Source organism: Aquarana catesbeiana, linkage group LG01 (assembly GCF_042186555.1).
Source record: "Aquarana catesbeiana isolate 2022-GZ linkage group LG01, ASM4218655v1, whole genome shotgun sequence".
Classification (NCBI taxonomy): domain Eukaryota; kingdom Metazoa; phylum Chordata; class Amphibia; order Anura; family Ranidae; genus Aquarana; species Aquarana catesbeiana.
The window spans coordinates 946,268,875-946,289,611 of NC_133324.1; the positions used below are offsets into that span (position 1 = coordinate 946,268,875).

General features: G+C 41.7%; 1 protein-coding gene across 1 annotated transcript in view; it reads right to left on the minus strand.

Annotated features, from left to right (window-relative positions):
* LOC141121259 (von Willebrand factor A domain-containing protein 5A-like) overlaps nucleotides 1-20,737 on the minus strand; it is a 197,996-nt gene that overhangs the window by 65,858 nt on the left and 111,401 nt on the right. Inside the window, exons 8-9 of the mRNA XM_073611071.1 lie at nucleotides 12,815-12,894; nucleotides 12,285-12,399 (exon numbers count right to left, since the gene is read on the minus strand). Coding sequence (XP_073467172.1) covers nucleotides 12,285-12,399; nucleotides 12,815-12,894 — 195 coding nt within the window. The remainder of the gene's footprint in view (nucleotides 1-12,284; nucleotides 12,400-12,814; nucleotides 12,895-20,737) is intronic.

A 20,737-nucleotide genomic window follows, 5' to 3' on the forward strand; every position in this document is an offset into this window, starting at 1 on the left:
TTTTGGATTCCCGGCTCCGTAAAGGCATTCTTCAGTACCTCGTACATTGGAAAGGGTTTGGTCCTAAGGAGAGGTCTTGGATCACTGCATCTGAGGTCTTTGCTCCTCATCTGTTGAGGAGGTTCCATCTGGAGTTTCCCTTTAAGCCTGGGCACAGGCGGGGGAGGGGGAGGCCTCATAAGAGGGGGGTACTGTCATGGTTATGCAATAGAGTTTGTCTGTCAGCTTACCTGTCTCCATGTGTTCATCTCTAGAGACCAGCTGACCCTCACCTGACTGCTTTTATAAACTCTCCTCTAGCATGGCTCCACCCCAGATCCTATCAGGGAACCCTATATTAACCTGTGCACTGCAAGCCAGCAGTGCTGATCAACCATTGTGTGTTAGCTTTCGTGTGTACTTGCTGTTTCCTACGTCTGATTCCAGTTACTGACTTTGGCCTGTTCTCAATTATTCCTGTCTGCTCGTGACCCAGACCTTTGGCGTGTCCCCGACCATCCCTGTTTGCCTGTGACCCTGAACCTTGGCGTGAACTCTGTTGTCCTTGTCTGCTTGTGGCCCCGACCTTGGCTTATCCCTTACTTTCCTTGTTGTTCCAGCCTGATGCTTCCTTCCTCTTCTCCTGTAGTCTACTGTGAGCGTGAGCTGTGAGACCCTGGGGGCCGCGACCTGGAGTCAGACTGCAGCGCAGTCCATTCTCACCACTAGAGGCTCCGGTGAACACCTGCTGGCTCTTAGACTCCGCGCCCTGGGGAATCTGTGCTCTAGCTCCCAGTGGGATCTGTGTTAGTGATCCAGGAGACCTGCTTCCTAAACCTCCCAGGGTTCAATCCGCAGCAGTCAGTCCTAGGGTCCACTACCTAGCGGTGCACTTCCGACTTCACAGAGTGCATCTGTCACCTAGCCTCAAGGTGACCTGAGGAAACCCTATACCACTTTCCCCACCCTTTTTTCTTTTAATTCTACATTCAATATGTTATGAATCTTATTGGGGTGCTGCAGTTGTATGTAATCTAAGCTAATTTAAAAAGAAAAAAAATTAAATTCTACAGCCAAATATGTGCTGCCAGTGTATGCTGTCACTGAGACTGTCTGTGATAAGAACACTGGTCCACAACACTACATACAGCTTCAAGGCATTCCCCAACCATGGTATTTAACCACTTGCCGACCGGCTCACGCCAATATACTTCGGCAAAGTGGCACGTTCCCGCAAATCGCCGTATGGTTACTTCGTCCCCTTTAATAGCCGCTGGAGGCACGCGCCCGTGGCACCGAGGGGGACCCAATGCGTGTGGCCGGCGGGCGCATTTGCCGTTGGCCACCCGCGATTACGGGAACAGGAGCCAGAACGGGGATTTGTGTGTGTAAACACACAAATCCCCGTTCTGTCAGGGGAGAGGAGACATATTATTTGTTCCTACTAAGTTTTTTCCCCAGTCTGTCCCATCCCCATACAGTAAGAAACACTAACTAGGGAACACAGTTACCCCCTTCATTGGCCCCTAATTTTAACCCCTTCCCTGCCAGTGACATTTACACAGCAATCAATGTATTTTTATAGCACCGATCGCTGTATAAATGTCAATGGTCCCGAAAATGTGTCAAGTGTCCGACCTGTCCGCTGCAATGTCACAGTACCGCAGTGCCACTAAAAATCGCAGACCACCGCCATTACTTGCGCAAACCAATTAATAAATGCTTATTGCAATTTTTTTTTTTTTTAACAAAAATATGTGGAAGAATACATATTGGCCTAAACCGATGAAGACATTAGTTTTTTTACAAACATTTTTGGGGATATTTATAATAGCAAAAAGTAAAAAAATATTGTTTTTGTTAGAAAGTTTCTTTAATCAAATATACATCAATTAACTAATATTAACAAATGAATGAATGGATTAGATCTTTACAGAATAATTGAGTTGTATATATCTATACAGTGGGGCAAAAAAGTATTTAGTCAGCCACCAATTGTGCAAGTTCTCCCACTTAAAAAGATGAGAGAGGCATGTAATTGTCATCATAGATATACCTCAACTATGAGAGACAAAATGTGGAAACAAATCCAGACAATCACATTGTCTGATTTGGAAAGAATTTATTTGCAAATTATGGTGGAAAATAAGTATTTTGTCAATATCAAAAGTTCATCTCAATATTTTGTTATATATCCTTCGTTGGCAATGACAGCGGTCAAACGTTTTCTGTAAGTCTTCACAAGGTTGTCACACACTGTTGCTGGTATGTTGGCCCATTCCTCCATGCAGATCTCCTCTAGAGCAATGATGTTTTGGGGCTGTCGCTGGGCAACACGGACTTTCAACTCCCTCCAAAGGTTTTCTATGGGGTTGAGATCTGGAGACTGGCTAGGCCACTCCAGAACCTTAAAATGCTTCTTACGAAGCCACTCCTTCGTTGCCCAGGCGGTGTGTTTGGGATCATTGTCATGCTGAAAGACCAAGCCACGTTTCATTTTCAATGCCCTTGCTGATGGGAGAAGGTTTGCACTCAAAATTTCATGATACATGGCCCCATTCATTCTTTCATGTACACGGATCAGGAGGACCCCTGGCAAGTATTTTAGCCAGTCCTTCATGGTACCGTTAGTAGCCTTTTTTAGTTTGTCTTTGATTGTTCTATTCATTCTTTCCACTATCCCTGAACTCTGTGGGTGGTATGGGATGTGTAGCTTCCACTGTATCCCTAATACCCTTGTCAATTCTTTCACCAGTTTCGAGGTAAATGCCGGGCCTTGATCAGAGTATATGGTGGCAGGAAGTCCGTATCGACTGATCCAATGATTGATCAGACACCGGGCTGCAATGCCTGCGGTTTCCCCTGTAACGGGTATTGCCTCTGGCCAAGCTGAAAATTTGTCCACCAACACGCACAAATATTTGAGATTACCTCTCTGCCTGGGCATATGTGTGAAGTCTATCTGTAAGTCTTGTAGTGGGCCTAATGGTGGTGGCAAATGTCCATGTTTCCCATGTTGGGGGGCCCTGAACATTGTTCTGAGCACAAGTCAGACAGGAAGAGACAAGCTGTTGTACTAATTCATATGCCTTGTGTGTGCTAAAACAGTCTTCATACTTTTTTAAGAGTGGTCTGGGTCCTATATGTCCTGGACCGTGGAGATATGACAGCAATAGGGGCGCTGCTGCTCTAGGTACCCCTATGACTCCTTCCTTGTTTGTCCAGAGACCTGTAGTGTCTCTGGTCAAACCTGAATCGCTCCAGTAGTCCAGGTCATCAGCCGATGCCTGTTTTTGCAAGAATGCAGATGTGTGTTGGAACGAGGGGGTGTTAAAGTCATTCTGGAATAATAGGAGCTTCGTGTCATGTGGTTGTGGCTGTCTTTCTGCTGCAGCTTTTGCTACTCTGTCTGCTAGAGCGTTTCCCTGGGACTCTAGGGATCCGTCAGTGGCATGTCCCTTAACTTTGACAATGTTTAATTTATCGGGTTGTTGTATTGCATTAATTAGATCGTATACATAACAACTGTTATTTATTTTTTGTTATCTGCGGTGCGGAATCCGCGCCTAAACCAGATCATACAATAATCGTGCGCGACCCCGAATGCGTACCTGCTGTCTGTGTAAATGTTCACTTTTTTTCCTTTGTGTATTAAACATGCCCTGGTGAGTGCATACAGCTCAGCTTGTTGTGTGGAGGATGCGCCAGTAAGGTAACCATCTTCTAGAACAGTGGTTCTCAACTCCAGTCCTCAGGACCCACCAACAGGCCAGGTTTGCAAGATAGCTGAAATACATCACAGGTGATATCACTTGCTGCTCAGTGATTGCAGTATTCGAGTCTGCAACTCCCCAAGGTAATACTTAAAATCTGGCCTGTTGGTGGGTCCCGAGGACTGGAGTTGAGAACCACTGTTCTAGAATGAGATCCGGTAGCATTACCACCGAATAGCCTGTCTTGTATTGATTGTCTGCTGGACGTGTGCAGCTACCATCTATAAAGAAGTTAGGGTAATCTGAATCAGGCATATCAGTGAGATCTTTGCGAGGTGCTGTGACAGTGAGAAGTTCTTGTGTGCAGTCATGACAGTCTTGGGGAGTGATTGGGAGTTTTAGCAAAGCGTGTAAGAGTTTGATTGCCGGTGTTACTTCAGCACAGCTTTTGACAGTTAAGTTGTGCGTGTTTGTAAGAATGATTTCATACCCTGATGAACGTTGCGTAGTCATGTGTTGGGTGTTCATGTTTTGTAACAAATGGAGGACACTGTGTGATGTGTACAGGGTGGTTGGAGTCCCTAAAGTGATCTTTTGTGCTTCTTTTACGGTCATTGCACAAGCTGCCAGCGCTTGCAAGCAGCCCGGCATCCCTTGGACTGTCACTGGTAGTTTTTTTGAGATGTAGGCTATGGGGTGGTAGTGGGTGCCATGCATTTGGGCTAGAACTGCAGCAAAAGCTTTACCCCTGACCACACAGTATAGGGCATAGGGCTTTTCATAATTTGGCAAGCCAAGGGCCGGAGCCGAGGCCAGTGATTTCAAAAGAATTTGAAAGGCTTCAGTCATTTCTGGGGTGTATGTGACCAGTTTCGGTGCCTGTGCTGTTGTTGCCTGCCTTAGCAGAGAGTCATAGTAGGAACAGTCAGGTATCCACTGCCTGCAGTATACTATTGAACCTAGGAAGGACAATAGTGACGCTTTGTCCTTTGGTGGGCCGAGACAAGTGAGGGCTTCGACCCGTTTTGGAGACACCATCCTTGTTCCCTCTGCAATGGTGCACCCCAGGTACTCTACCTGCTCTTGGGCCCACTGAATCTTCTTTCTCGATGCCAGGTGACCCTTGAGTGCTAGGTGCGACATCAGACTCTCGGAATCGACCTCACATTGTGCCCTGCTTTCACTACATATCAGTAGATCATCAACATACTGCAAGAGTGTGGATTTCATTGGGGGGACCCAGTCATCTAAGGTGGCTTTAAGCACCATTGAGAAGGCGGCCGGACTGTCTACATAACCTTGTGGAAGCCTGGTCCAGGTTAGCTGCTGGCCAATGGCCAGTTCGGTGGACCATGTGAAAGAGAAAATGTTTTGGAAGTCCTCATGCACTCCTATACTGAAAAATGCATTTGACAGGTCTAGTACCGTGTATATGGAGGACCGTGCAGGAATATTGATGAATATTCCTGTAATGTCTGCCACTAGTGGGGGTAAGGGTTGTATGCTTTTGTTGACTACCCTAAGATCCTGCACCATCCTCCATTCCCCGTTAGCCTTCCTTACTGGGTTAACTGGTGTGTTCCAGGGACTAATGATAGGCCTTAGAATACCTAATCCTAGGTATTCTTCTATCAGGGGCTGAAGTCCTATGATCTTTTCTTTTGGCAAAGGGTATTGTTTCTGGAATGTGGGTACTGTGTCTGGTTTGAAGGTAGGTACATATGGTGTACAAGGTATGTGTCCTACATCAGTTTTGGATTTTGCCCAGATGGGGTGTTTTTCTAAGTATGTAGGAACTGTCATGAAGTAACACAGAAAATCTTGTCTCTTTGGCATCTGTAAATCACAATGGGGGGATTTGGCAACTATCCCTCCTTCTGCTGTAAAAGCTATATGCAGTTTCAATTTTGACATTAGGTCCCTGCCCATTAGGCATAGGGGATATTGTGGTAGTATTGCAAACTTAGATTTAGTTAACACTCTGTTCTCCAAGTCACAGACCTCTAGGAGTGGTGTAATTTTGTGTACCACATCGGTTCCATCGATCCCTATAGAGCAACCCTCCGTACAATCTTCACATAAAAATTTCTCATTGTTTAGGCAGCTAGTGGTCACCCCTGTATCAAGTAACATACTGACCACTTGACCCTTGATCTTAAGGGTCACTTGTGGTAAGATTTTCCAATGATCTGAAAACATGTGAAGTACCAGGGCTGGAACCTGCTCTGGGTATCCTTATTGTCTAAATGGGTTATTATAACTGGCTAATTCATTTGGACCCTCTGCAGGGTATTGGTGTTCGTTTGGTTGGGTTGGTCATTTCTAGGATTAGGACTTGGTCTAGTCTGACTATGTGTTCTGTCTGGATTGTATCCTCTACCCCGTCCCCTTTGAGGTGGGCCATTACCTCGTCTGGGTCTGTATCCTCTCCTATGTGGGCAGTCTGATTTCCAATGTGATAGGTCCCCACAATTGAAACAACCCTGGTCAGTTTGTTGAATATTATCTCTGTTTTGGTATTGTTGTCTGTATGCATAGGTGGGCATTGGAAGAGAGGTACACATCGGTGTGATTTCTTGTTTTATTCCAGAGTCCTCCACTATTGTAAAAAGTCCTCCTTTTGAATTAAAGACAACAGATGTTGCCCTTGTTTGTATGTCTTCCACAAATATCTTTGCTGCCTGTGTCGCCCAGTTAGTATTTACCAGTTTTATAATTTGGGCCGACTTGGGGTCCCCATTGTTCATTGCCGTACTGACAAATAAGGGATCACTGTCTATTCCACATGCTACATAAATTTTATACAATCGTATGACAAAGGAATGAAAAGATTCCCCCGGCAACTGTTTACACGAGAATAAATCATTGATTGGCGTTTCAGGCCTATAAGCCTTCCTCCAGGCAGCCAACAATGATGCCCAGAATTGTTCCCAATCCTCCCCCGCTTGATATAGTTTACTTTCAGTTACCCATGCGTTTATTGTAATCTCGGCTGTACTGTCAGGATTTACTGCATTAATGATAATCTGTAGATCCTCCGCTGACATTCTTCCACCCAAGCAGTATCTTTTTAAAAAATTAACTGCTTGTTTTGGATCCTTATTAGGTTTGGGGCAAGTGTCTTTTATTTCTTTAATTGTTCCCAATGGTAGAGGGATCTGAACTTGAGTAGTGCCCATGGTGATGAGGGGGAACATTGCTTGGGCACTATTTTCAGGGGTTTGGGCTTGGGACGTTGTCTTGGGTTCAGCTAAAGGGGGAACGGTTTCTGTTACCACCGTGGGAAGTGATGCCGTGTCTGCCGTGTCTACTGCCTCGCGTACTTGTGTTTCTGCATTTTTTGTATCGCTGTCCTCGTCCTCTGAAGATTCTAATTCTTCTGTCAATTCACTGTCACTCTCGTCTGCCCCATGTTTGTTAAATATGTCCTGAGATTTCTGTTTTGCCGCTCGAGTAATCATTTGACCTTCCTCGTCTATTTCCCGTAATATTTTTTCTGAATCTCTTAGTAACCTTTTTATTTCGTTCTGTCTTGTCCTTTTTTGTTTCTTATGTTCTACCTTGGTTCTAGCTATCTCTAGGTCTTTGTCTACTGTTGTGGATAGCTTATCCATGGTTGTAACATATTCTTTAATTGCTAGCCTCTGATTTTCTTGTTCTTCTAACCAATGAGTACCCTTTTCCTCAGCTATCGCCAATAATCCCCCCCAGTGTTAGTTCTAGGGAGGGATATAATTTCTTTTTCTGTTTATCTGTTTTAGTTGTTTCTATGGGGGTCTCATGATTCACTAGTTTAATTGTTTCTATGGGAGTCTCAGCATTCTCTGGGTCAATTGCTTCTCTGGGGGTTTCAGGTTTATTAGGTTCCTCCTTGGGTTGGTCAATTTTGGGAAACACATAAGGAGGTGGGGCGGAATAGGAATCATAAAAAGGATTACAAGGCTTTGGAGCATCTACAGGTGGATCAGGTGCTGTGGGAAAACGTAAGGGGTTTTTGTATATAGTCTGTGGGAATTTCTTTTTATAGTCCTTCAGTGCTTTAGACCATATTTTATAACACTCTTTCATATAATCATTGTTAGAAGGAAACGGTGGATAATTATACTGTTTGTGTTGCCCACACATTTTAGTAACTTCTTCCCAATCATTCTGGCTACAAGGGCCATAGGAAGTTAATCCCGAAATTTGCAGACTATGTGCCCGTTTTAGTACATGTGCCCAAAATGGATCAGTATAATATTTTCCACAGTTTCCAGACACAAAATCAATTGCGGTGGGCTGCTCTGACTTACCACCAGAACTTGCCTTTTCCAATTGATTTCCCATTATTTATACAAATCTCTGTGATCACAGACCAACAATGAATTAGGACAAACAGTATAAGATTGTTTATAGTGACGTTCAATAAGGCTTCTTACACCACCTACTGTCAGATTTGGTTTTAAAGGAACCTGATTATGAATGTTAAACCTTATAGTCCAAACCTTTGGATCTCCTCCTTCAAAATAAGGTCCCTTTCCAATTCTATGAACGTAACCACCTGGGCACGTTGCTTTCAAAATTGCTTTAGATCCGTTATACACAAACAACAATCCAAGACTACAATTAACGCAGCGTCCTGCGTGAAATCTCTCACTTTTGGTGGCCACCTTATGTTTATCAGACATAACTCAATACAACATAATACAACATAGACGTTCTTGATGTCCAGTCCTATTTCTTAGTAAAATATTTACAATATTCTACCAGTCCTGGCCAACCTAGCGGGGACACTTATACAATTATTTTCCTATTATATTTTGACAAGCTACTTGACCTTACCAGATCCGACCTTACATATTCTGAAGTCCGGTCAAGCACAAGAAAACCACCTTGCAAAAGAAATTTAAAGAGACCTTACCTTTTTTTGGCTTTGGCCAAAATTCTTTTGGCTTTGGCTTGACCACCGGACTTCAGAATATGTACCCCACTTCTGGTACCATCTGAGAGGGTAGGGGTCAACTGGTCAACTGGTCAACTGGTCAAGTGCGCCCCCAAACCTTTTCCTTGAGCTCGAGCTGGACTCCAAGAAGGCCTCTTCAATCGATTGGAAAATGAGTGATATAAACGACACCACACAATTATGTTGGATATCGATAATATATTCTATTATATTTTTCTCATATGTTATATATGACAACAATTCATTATACATCATTAGGGGCAAACCAAGGGGCGGTCTCTTAGTTATCCAATCACAAGAGTACAAGTATCACAAGTTACATGGTATATGACTTATATGTAAAGACAATGATATTTCTGCTAAATGACGTGCTTAAAAAGTACCTAACAAAAAAATACCCAAAATTTCCTTATCAAAATATATTTTTCTTAGCTTAATTCCGAGAAAAGGGTGTAATATAGAAATAACCTTTTAAGATACCTTCGATAAGGTGCCGTTTGGCATTAGGCCCAGACTTGCGGTGGGATGTTCTAACTTGTTCCCGTACATATTCACAAGAATTGTCACCGCAAATCTTCTGTTTTTGCAGACAGCTCGCTCAATAAAATTTCCACTTAAACATTGTCAAAGCCTTGCATAAAAAAAGCGTTTCGCCTATCTTGTATAATAAAAGAAAAAAAGTTCAGGCCTCTTATCTAAAATATATATAGTGAACCAAGTGAACCAAAGTGCAGCCATTTTCCTTACAGTCCTGTTCCCTTTTCAGAGAAACAGCCCCAAAGCATGATGTTGCCACCCCCATGCTTCACAGTAGGTATGGTATTCTTTGGTTACAACTCAGCATTCTCTCTCCTCCAAACACGACGAGTTGTGTTTCTACCAAACAGTTCTACTTTGGTTTCATCTGACCATATGACATTCTCCCAATCCTCTTCTGGGTCTACCAAATGCTCTCTAGCAAACCTCAGACGGGCCCGGACATGTACTGGCTTAAGCAGGGGGACACGTCTGGCACTGCAGGATCTGAGTCCCTGGCGGCGTAGTGTGTTACTGATGGTAGCCTTTGTTATGCTGGTCCCAGCTCTCTGCAGGTCATTCACTAGGTCCCCCATGTGGTTCTAGGATTTTTGCTCACCGTTCTTGTGATCATTTTGACCCCACGGGGTGAGATCTTGCGTGGAGCCAAAGATCAAGGGAGATTATCAGTGGTCTTGTATGTCTTCCATTTTTTTATTATTGCTCCCACAGTTGATTTCTTCACACCAAACTGCTTGCCTATTGCAGATTCAGTCTTCCCAGCCTGGTGCAGGTCTACAATTTTGTTTCTGGTGTCCTTCGACAGCTCTTCGGTCTTCACCATAGTGAAGTTTGGAGTGTGACAGTTTGAGGTTGTGGACAGGTGTCTTTTATACTGATAACAAGTTCAAACAGGTGCCATTAATACAGGTAATGAGTGGAGGACAGAGAGGCCTCTTAAAGAAGAAGATACAGGTCTGTGAGAGCCAGAAATCTTGCTTGTTTGTAGGTGACCAAATACTTATTTTCCACCATAATATGCAAGTAAATTCTTTCAAAAATCAGACAATGTGACTGTCTGGATTTGTTTTCACATTTTGTCTCTCATAGTTGAGGTATACCTATGATGACAATTGCAGGCCTCTCTCATCTTTTTAAGTGGGAGAACTCGCACAATTGGTGGCTGACTACTTTTTTGCCCCACTGTATATATCTTTTAGTTATGGAAAAAGTGAATTTATATAGACTCTTATACTTGTAAAGGTATACATATTGTTATAAGCTTCATAAACATTCCTATGGAGAACCAAACATGTGTTAGTAATTAGGAATCTTGCGTTGGTTTCCCTCACCTTCCCCCATCACATGAGAAGGAAGGATTCACATTTCTTAAGATGTAAAAGATTATGTTTAAATTAATATTATAAGTTCTTTATACTACAATATTTCTTCATTAGGATATTAATAGGTATGAAGACAAAAAAAATAGGTAGTACTACGTATTACCAGGGGGGCTGACTTTTTAGGCTGAGAAACACTGGAGAGGAAGTAACAGTATAAAATATAAATTTATTGAAGGTTACAAATACATAAAAATAAGAATGAAGATTATAACATAAATGCATCTATGAATATTGTGCAGTGAGCCCTTGCATGTCTACGCGTTTCGCCGATAGGCTTCCTCAGGACACGGCAAAGGTTCACAGATGAGACAGATAAGAGAATCTGAAATGAGATATAATGTCATTAGACACACATAACTAACACATAAACAGACTGTTTATGTGTTAGTTATGCACAATATTCATAGTTGCATTTATGTTATAATCTTCATTCTTATTTTTATGTATTTGTAACCTTCAATAAATGTATATTTTTATACTGTTACTTCCTCTCCAATGTTTCTCAGCCTAAAAAGTCCGCCCCCTGGTAATACGTAGTACTACCTATTTTTTTTGTCTTCATATATTTACGGACGTGGCCTATTTTTGCACTTTCTTCGTTGTGGATATAAATAAGTACATTGGGTTTTCAATGAATATAATATATACTGATTTATGTAGTATTTGACTTAGATGTTAAAGAAGTTATATCCTATACTTAAAATAGTTTCACACATTGTTCTTGCCCACGCCTCAGGAATGTCAATGCATAGAGACTGAGCAACTCTCACCATAACTTGAGGGGGCTAAAGCCTGCGGTTTTCTGTAGAACTACAAGACAATTGAGAACCTTAAACCAGCCTTTTTAGAAAGGAGGGGTCAGATTTTAGGAGTAAAAACTAGGAACAGAAGCACAGTTGGGCAGATTTGCTGGAGTTACACCATGACACATTGAAGGAAGCTGACACAGATTCATACACACACACACACACACACACACACACAAACATATGATTCACTCTTCATTTTACAATTATTAATGTTATTTTTACATTTTACATTTTGATATTTGTTCTTGTAATATTCTGTTTTATTAAATCAATTTTTGAGTTTTTACATGAGAACTGAACAGATTTTCTTTGAACTTTCCCCATCAATATAATTTACAGAATATCAGTATTAATACCATAAAAACTGTATTTTAAGTTTTTTTTTCAAAACTGTCGCTCTTTTTTGTTTATAGTGCAAAAAATAAAAACCGCAGAGGTAATCAAATACCACCAAAAGAAAGCTCTATTTCTGGGGAAAAAAGGACATCAATTTTTTTTAGGTACAGCGTCGTACGACTGCGCAATTGTCAGTTAAAATGATGCAGGGCCGTATTGCAAAAAACGGCCTGGTCATTAAGCAGGCAAATCTTCCGGTCTGTAAGTCGTTAAAGGATTTATGTGTTTTAAAATGTTGCCCTTGAAGCCTCATGAAAAGACTCTCTCCCCGGTGTACATTATTTTTTAAAACCTTTTTCTTTTTGCAGTGGTACATTTCTACCATAGCAGTGCCCAGCCCCCCTGCACTTTTACGTCACGTGACCTTGTGACTTCATCAGTCACGAGGTCACTTGACGTAACGCGTGGGATCCTTGCCAACCAACGCTGCCGGAGGTTTTACCATTTTCTGCATATGGAAGATTTATTCTCATTTTGGTATTCTAGAGGCATACACTGTATATGCAGGTCTCCAGTATACTCATACCTTGGGTTGCATGCGGTCTTTTCCAGTGATAAACTCAAAGGTTCCACTTCCTGCCCGGGCCATGCCTTTAATAAGGGATGTGGAGGCTCCTTCACCGATTCCAAATGTAAAACACCTGCAAAGATCGAATTAAGTTTTAATAAGTCCTTGTTATTGGCTGTACAGGACAATAACAAATGAAAGCTCTCTAGCATCAGGCCATTTTGATAGACAAAGATTTGGCACTTCTTGATGGTCCCGAAGCTAGCCTGTCCCTTTCTGCCTTTTGCACATTTCTATTGGCCAGTGAGGCAACCTATTATAGTGCTGGGCTAGTAGAAGAGTGTGTGCGTGCATGGGTAGGGCGGGGCAGGCTTGGAGTGTGCCTGCCAGAATGGTCCTCTGTCTCGCCAGCAGGTGGCAGAATTCTCAGGCCATTTTTAAAAAGGCAGGTGGTGGAGGATGATTGGACTCCATTTTACTATACAGAGAGGCAGGATGCAGTGGTCAGATTTTCATCTTAAATAGAAGGGTGGAATATTTATAATTACCGGTGTTTTTTCGAATTTTTCTGAACTTCATTGATCACTTGCTGTGTGTTCCCAACTTCTCCGTCAGTAAAGACAAAAAGCTGAAGAGAGGACAGAGAAGGGATCAGATACAACAGAATGAGGCAAAGCTGAACAAATCACACTGGATCCAGCATGCTGCAAGTATTAACAGAGGTTATCAACACAGTTTAAACCTTTCTATTGCTTCCAAGTGACCCTAAGCTGTATTGGTCCTTGTGAATCAATAAAAGTGGCGCTAAATGACAGTATATATACTGTCTAGTGCATATTAAAGTGATCTAGTGCTCTAGCAAAAAATGTATATAAATAAATCAAGAGTAAAAAACATTCATGGAAAATCTCATCAGTGTACAAAATAAAAATCGTGATAATCCCTGTAAAGGTGTACCATACACACAGCAATATATATTGCAAAATAATATTAAACGTGAAATATGAATAATTTTAGTCCATAAAGATTCCACAGACAGGACACCGTGAAGAAAAAGTGCGGTATCTGGAAGCAATCCACCAATTCACTCAGTGTTAGTGATTCCTCTCCCCTTGAATTCAACACTCACCAGCTCAATATGCCTCACACTCTCGTGTTTTGGCAATAAGGCATAGGCATATAGTTGGTCAATTGAAGGTAAAAGGATCCAGATTCTTTATTTATCCAAGTGTCACCTCAATTCATAAAAAGAACTCAAAATAGTGTGATACCGTAAAACATATAAAATTTATTCAACTTAAAACTTCAATCATTACACTCACAGGACAAACTCTTGATTCAAGCCAAACTGACACTGCAAATCAAATCCAAATCAAACTCAATCCTCCTCTGTGAAATGCCCAGCACCACTGTGGAAATGAGGGTCACGGCGGACCTCAAGAAGCAGCGTTGGATAAGTTCTCACCCCTCTCCGCTGACACTCTACTGATGTGGATCACCTGCTGGCAACCAAGCCCAGGGGGCAGCTCCTCTAATGCGTTTGAAGGCTCCCGCCGATGCACGGAGATCCGAAACCACGTCCCGTCCGTCACTAATTGTTAATGATAGGTGCCGTACAGCCACGCCCCGACATGTTTCGTCATATCAGACTTCCTCATGGGATTGGCTGTACGGCACGGCACCTCCTACCCTTATACTCCTCACGTCTTTCGACGTAATAGTATGCAAATCAGTGTTCACGTTCCCAGATGTCTCCACGGCCCTCAAAAGCAGCGATGCTGGGCCGATCACGTACACCAGAGAACAAATAAACTGCAAAATGTCTCAAAAATGCCGAAGCAAATATAATCAAATATATTGCATAGATCGGATTATAAAAGATAAAACAGAGAAAAAAAACTTTGAATTATAAACCTCATTCATGGAGTCCTAATTGACAGTGTATCAACGTCCTATTTTTTGAACGTCCTGTTTTTTGAACACTCCCCATATGGAGTATAGAGTCATATATCTAGAAGTGTTACATAATGGACTTGCCCTAGCGGTTTATAATATATGGTCAGACCATGCAGCCCATACATTGCCCGATCATGACTATAGAACGGGACATTTCCCTAAATATACCCCTCATTCCCCCTAGCTAATAGTGAAACCTCAAATGAGTATAATCATAACTCCTTCCCTAAATCTATATTTTATGCTATCTATAGCGAGTAAATAATATTAAGCCATTGGTGAATCTTTGTAAACCACTAAAGAGCCATCATGCTGTTGACCAGCAACGTAAGCCCTCTAGTGGTAAGAGTGAAAAGTATCTCCTCAATGTTTCAAAAATAAATTCCATTAAATTAAACCACACAATTACCACCCCTTGTGGGAAGTATAACCCCCTAAATTTATTAGTAAGCTACATCAATGTGAATTCTAATAATAGTGCAATGTGCCTAAACATATAAGTATTAAAGTATCCATTAGCCAATATTTCAGGTAAAGCTTGTGTAAAAAAACTGAAAAAAGTTTTTTATCACAACAATCATCGAGTGCAGTGCAATCTATAGAGGAATATATAGAGAGAGATGTCAAAAATATCATCATCCGCCCAGCGGACAAGGGGGGAGGAGTCGTCCTGTTGAATAAAGAGTTCTATCACCATCAGCTCATGGAGCTCTTGGGTGATAAAATTACATACAAGAAACTGGGAGTTGACCCAACGGAAGCTTATAGAACACAATTGAATGCGTTGGTCGAATGGGGTTACCAGATCAATGCTCTGAATGGTAAAGAGAAACGTTATTTAGTGCCTTCAACATGCAGGATCCCCATCATTTACACACTGCCGAAAATCCACAAGAACGCACAAACACCACCGGCCCGTCCTATTGTGAACGGGATTGGTTCTGTTACGGCACGTATGGGTGAATACTTAGATAAATTCCTGCAGCCCAGTGTTTTAACTACCAAAGCCTATTTGAAGGATACATCAGACCTGTTACAACTCTTAAGGGAAGTAGTCATCAACCCTAAAGTAGAGACTTATTTAGTAACGGCTGATGTATCCTCATTATATACCATCATAATACATGAGGATGCACTGCTGGCACTTAATTGGGCACTCAGTAGGAGGGATGAAGTCCCTCACACGCAAAAATGTTTTTTGGGACATGCCTTGGATTTTTGCATGTCCCATAATTATTTTTGGTACCACGGTTTTTTCTTTTCACAACAGGTTGGCGTGGCGATGGGAGCTAGATATGCCCCCAGCCTCACCAACCTGTTTATGGCTGAGTGGGAAGATAAACGAGTTTTTAGTACCCATAGGCCCCAGTTGAAGTTTTATCGTCGCTTCATAGACGATTTGATGTTCATTTGGGAGGGGTCCAGAGAGTCAGCGATCGAATTTTTGGGACATTTGAACAATAACCCCAACGGCATTAAATTAGAGTTCCAAATTAGTGACACTTCTGTCAACTTTTTGGATCTAACCATAGAAATACATACCAACGGTCTGAAAACTAAGACTTATTTCAAACCCACGGATCGCAACAGTTATTTGACCATCACAAGTGGGCACCATCCCACCTGGATCCGTAATATACCGAAGGGGCAAATACTCAGGGTACGAAGAAATTGTACTGAGCTGGAGGATTATCATACCCAAGTTAAATTACTAAAGGACAAATTTATGCAGAAAGGTTACCGTGAACAGGGACTGGATAATACAATACAGGAAGTAGCACTTATACCCAGAGACCAGTGTTTTGGGAGTAGACGTCCACCAGTAGAAAGTACCCAACAACAAATTAGGTTCATCACAGGCTTTCATTTCCAGTATAGGGATATTGAGGCAATATTTAGAAAGCACTGGCACATCTTGGAAAGGGATAGACACTTAGGCCAAATCTTGCCCTCATCACCCAGGTTTGTTTATAAACGAGCTCCAAACTTTGGGGATAGAGTGGTAAGAAAGATCCTGGACCCACCAGGGCAACAGACTTTAAGAATTGACCTACAGGGTTTTTACCCATGTAGGAAATGTGTATGTTGCAGAACTGTGCGGGTCTCCAATAGGGGGATGACAACTGTCACTAGCACAGACCAGAAAATCTTTGAGATTAAGGAATATATATCGTGCAATTCTTCATACGTCGTCTACCTTTTATGGTGCCCGTGTGGGTTACTGTATGTTGGACGGACGAAACGACTACTCCGAGTCCTTATATCTTAGCATCTCACGAATATTAAAAATGGCTATAAATACCACAGTGTATCTTTACACTTCAGAGAGAAACATCATCAAGACCCCTCCCTAGCACAATTTTGTGGATTAGATTGTGTATATCCAGCTTGGAGAGGGTCTAATAGAGTTAGGGACCTCTCACAAAGAGAGACCCTATGGATATTTCGTCTGAAAAGCCTTGCCCCTAGGGGCCTGAATATTGAGGTAGATTTGAACTGCTTCATTAGTGACGTTTGAATAATATATCCAAGGGAATTTCTCTATACATCCCTCTCTATATATTCCTCTATAGATTTCACTGCACTCGATGATTGTTGTGATAAAAAACTTTTTTCAGTTTTTTTTTACACAAGCTTTACCTGAAATATTGGCTAATGGATACTTTAATACTTATATGTTTAGGCACATTGCACTATTATTAGAATTCACATTGATGTAGCTTACTAATAAATTTAGGGGGTTATACTTCCCACAAGGGGTGGTAATTGTGTGGTTTAATTTAATGGAATTTATTTTTGAAACATTGAGGAGATACTTTTCACTCTTACCACTAGAGGGCTTACGTTGCTGGTCAACAGCATGATGGCTCTTTAGTGGTTTACAACGATTCACCAATGGCTTAATATTATTTACTCGCTATAGATAGCATAAAATATAGATTTAGGGAAGGAGTTATGATTATACTCATTTGAGGTTTCACTATTAGCTAGGGGGAATGAGGGGTATATTTAGGGAAATGTCCCGTTCTATAGTCATGATCGGGCAATGTATGGGCTGCATGGTCTGACCATATATTATAAACCGCTAGGGCAAGTCCATTATGTAACACTTCTAGATATATGACTCTATACTCCATATGGGGAGTGTTCAAAAAACAGGACGTTCAAAAAATAGGACGTTGATACACTGTCAATTAGGACTCCATGAATGAGGTTTATAATTCAAAGTTTTTTTCTCTGTTTTACCATTTCTGATCTTTTATAATCCGATCTATGCAATATATTTGATTATATTTGCTTCGGCATTTTTGAGACATTTTGCAGTTTATTTGTTCTCTGGTGTACGTGATCGGCCCAGCATCGCTGCTTTTGAGGGCCGTGGAGACATCTGGGAACGTGAACACTGATTTGCATACTATTACGTCGAAAGACGTGAGGAGTATAAGGGTAGGAGGTGCCGTGCCGTACAGCCAATCCCATGAGGAAGTCTGATATGACGAAACATGTCGGGGCGTGGCTGTACGGCACCTATCATTAACAATTAGTGACGGACGGGACGTGGTTTCGGATCTCCGTGCATCGGCGGGAGCCTTCAAACGCATTAGAGGAGCTGCCCCCTGGGCTTGGTTGCCAGCAGGTGATCCACATCAGTAGAGTGTCAGCGGAGAGGGGTGAGAACTTATCCAACGCTGCTTCTTGAGGTCCGCCGTGACCCTCATTTCCACAGTGGTGCTGGGCGTTTCACAGAGGAGGATTGAGTTTGATTTGGATTTGATTTGCAGTGTCAGTTTGGCTTGAATCAAGAGTTTGTCCTGTGAGTGTAATGATTGAAGTTTTAAGTTGAATAAATTTTATATGTTTTACGGTATCACACTATTTTGAGTTCTTTTTATGAATTGAGGTGACACTTGGATAAATAAAGAATCTGGATCCTTTTACCTTCAATTGACCAACTATATGCCTATGCCTTATTGCCAAAACACGAGAGTGTGAGGCATATTGAGCTGGTGAGTGTTGAATTCAAGGGGAGAGGAATCACTAACACTGAGTGAATTGGTGGATTGCTTCCAGATACCGCACTTTTTCTTCACGGTGTCCTGTCTGTGGAATCTTTATGGACTAAAATTATTCATATTTCACGTTTAATATTATTTTGCAATATATATTGCTGTGTGTATGGTACACCTTTACAGGGATTATCACGATTTTTATTTTGTACACTGATGAGATTTTCCATGAATGTTTTGTACTCTTGATTTATTTATATACATTTTTTGCTAGAGCACTAGATCACTTTAATATGCACTAGACAGTATATATACTGTCATTTAGCGCCACTTTTATTGATTCACAAGGACCAATACAGCTTAGGGTCACTTGGAAGCAATAGAAAGGTTTATACAGTTTATTTAATTTTAAAGTGGCAGCTTTATAGTTATTTCATTAGGACGTTTTTTTCTGTAGGGGGTGAGCACCCCTTTGCCTGGCATTTGAGCGCAGTGGTGAAAACTCGAGAGGGGCGTATAGATCTGAGTTTTCTCATTTGTCACATATCAACACAGTTTACCAGCTTGCTGCCCAGTTTACATACATTGTATATAAATGGCTGCAGCTATGATTCTGGTACCATTTTTTTTTTTTTGAGACGGTGATTGGCATTCCTGTAAACGTGATCAGAAGGGCTTTACAGCTGCTTGATCACTTTTACAGCGCTTGGAGGAGGCTGCCCCCTCCCACCACTGCCAGCCACCTCTGGAGTCCAGGACCTATGTTCCCTGATCTCTTCTACGACAAATGAAGCCAGAAGCAATGAGAATTTAATCACTTCTGGTTTCAGAGCCATCACTCGGCGGAAGGAGATGGGTCCCCAAAACGCGTTAGTCTGCCGACATCGCCAATCATTTGGTCATCCATCGCCACGTTGAATAACCATCAGAGAGTGTCTTGCATATTACTTCTGTTGTTTGTGAGTATTGATTTGGCTATTTGGTTTCCTTTAATAAACCTTGGGTAACGCACTAGGCGTTTGCGTCCCCTGTGTGTTCTTTTTTCAGAGCTGTCACTCCCTGGCTGATACAGCCAAGGAAACAGCTGATTAAACAGGTCTGTGTTTGATAAGCTGCCTTGGAGGCCATAAGGAGTACTTGTCACTGCCCAGAGCTATCACAAGGGATGTGTTCACCTCTTGTGATAGCAATAAAGTTAAATGAAAAAAGAAAAAAAAAAAGAAAAATGTAAATTAAAAAAATAAAAAATAAATCACCCCTATGCTCATGCACAAATGCAAATGGTCCTGTAGGTTGGGCATGCATATGTAAACGGTGATTGCACCACACATAATGTATTACTGAGAACATCAGAGTGGGAGCAATAATTCTAGCACCACAGTTCACGTTTAACTTTAAATTGATAACTTGTAAAAGCTTTTAATTTGTTGTCTATGGACAATTTTAGGTACTGTAGTATGTTGCCTTTTCAGGAGGCAATTTTAAATCTTGACATATTTGGTATCTATTTACTCAATGCAACATCATCTTTTATATTTTAGAAAAAAACAGGGTATTGTGTTGTGTTTGTGTGCACTAAAATTCATTCAGTGTATCTTTTCCTAAAAATGTAACATAAAAAATTACAACAGCCACCACTTTATTCTCAAAGGCCTCTCCTTTCAGAAAATATATAAAGTTTGGGGGTTCTAAGTAATTTTCTGGCAAAAAAAAATGCAGATTTTAACATTTATGACATTCCCCATTGTAGGCAAGTGGTTAAACTTTATTTTACTGTTTTGCCTCACAATATAAAATGTATGCTGAAGTTATACTATGTGGCAGGGCGAGCCAGTGCCACTAATATGGCGGTCTGGGCCAGGTTTTCTTGGAAGCAGGCACACTAATAAAGTAGGTGAGTGCTGCATTCATCTTAGAATCATAAGTAGAGGTGAGTGCCCCACCCTCCTGAGGGGGTCAGTGACTGCAAGGGAGCTGTCTGTGAGAGGTGCACGTTGCACCATACTGTCCAAATGCAGGACAGATTGAGGCATGAGCCTGAGAGAGAGACAGTCTGGGACAGATGGAGCAGCTAGGATGCTGTAGTAAAGGCGCAGGGCTTAGGTACAACAGGCGTGCAAGAGCACTGGATGTGTTTGTTGGTCAGAGAGATCAAAATTACTAATGAGATCAGTAGAGCTGCATAGAGAGCATCTGGCATGGAGTAAACTCACGGTTTGGCACTACCAATGAGCTACAAAATTCCCAAATTGTCACAACTATATGAGAACTTCAGGCAAAATTCAAAGTCATACAGAAGTTGTTAATAAGCTCTGTAACCCCATAACCCAAGAAACTCTCCTCTTTCACAGAAAATAGCGATATGGGTGGGTGACAAGAAAATATATGAAAATGGGCACCAACATCCCTGTAAACAAATGTAGAGAGGGGAAATTATTTGGCGGGACTTTATGGGTGCCAACGAGAGAAAACAAGGAATTTTAGTCCATACTGGATAGAAAAATTACA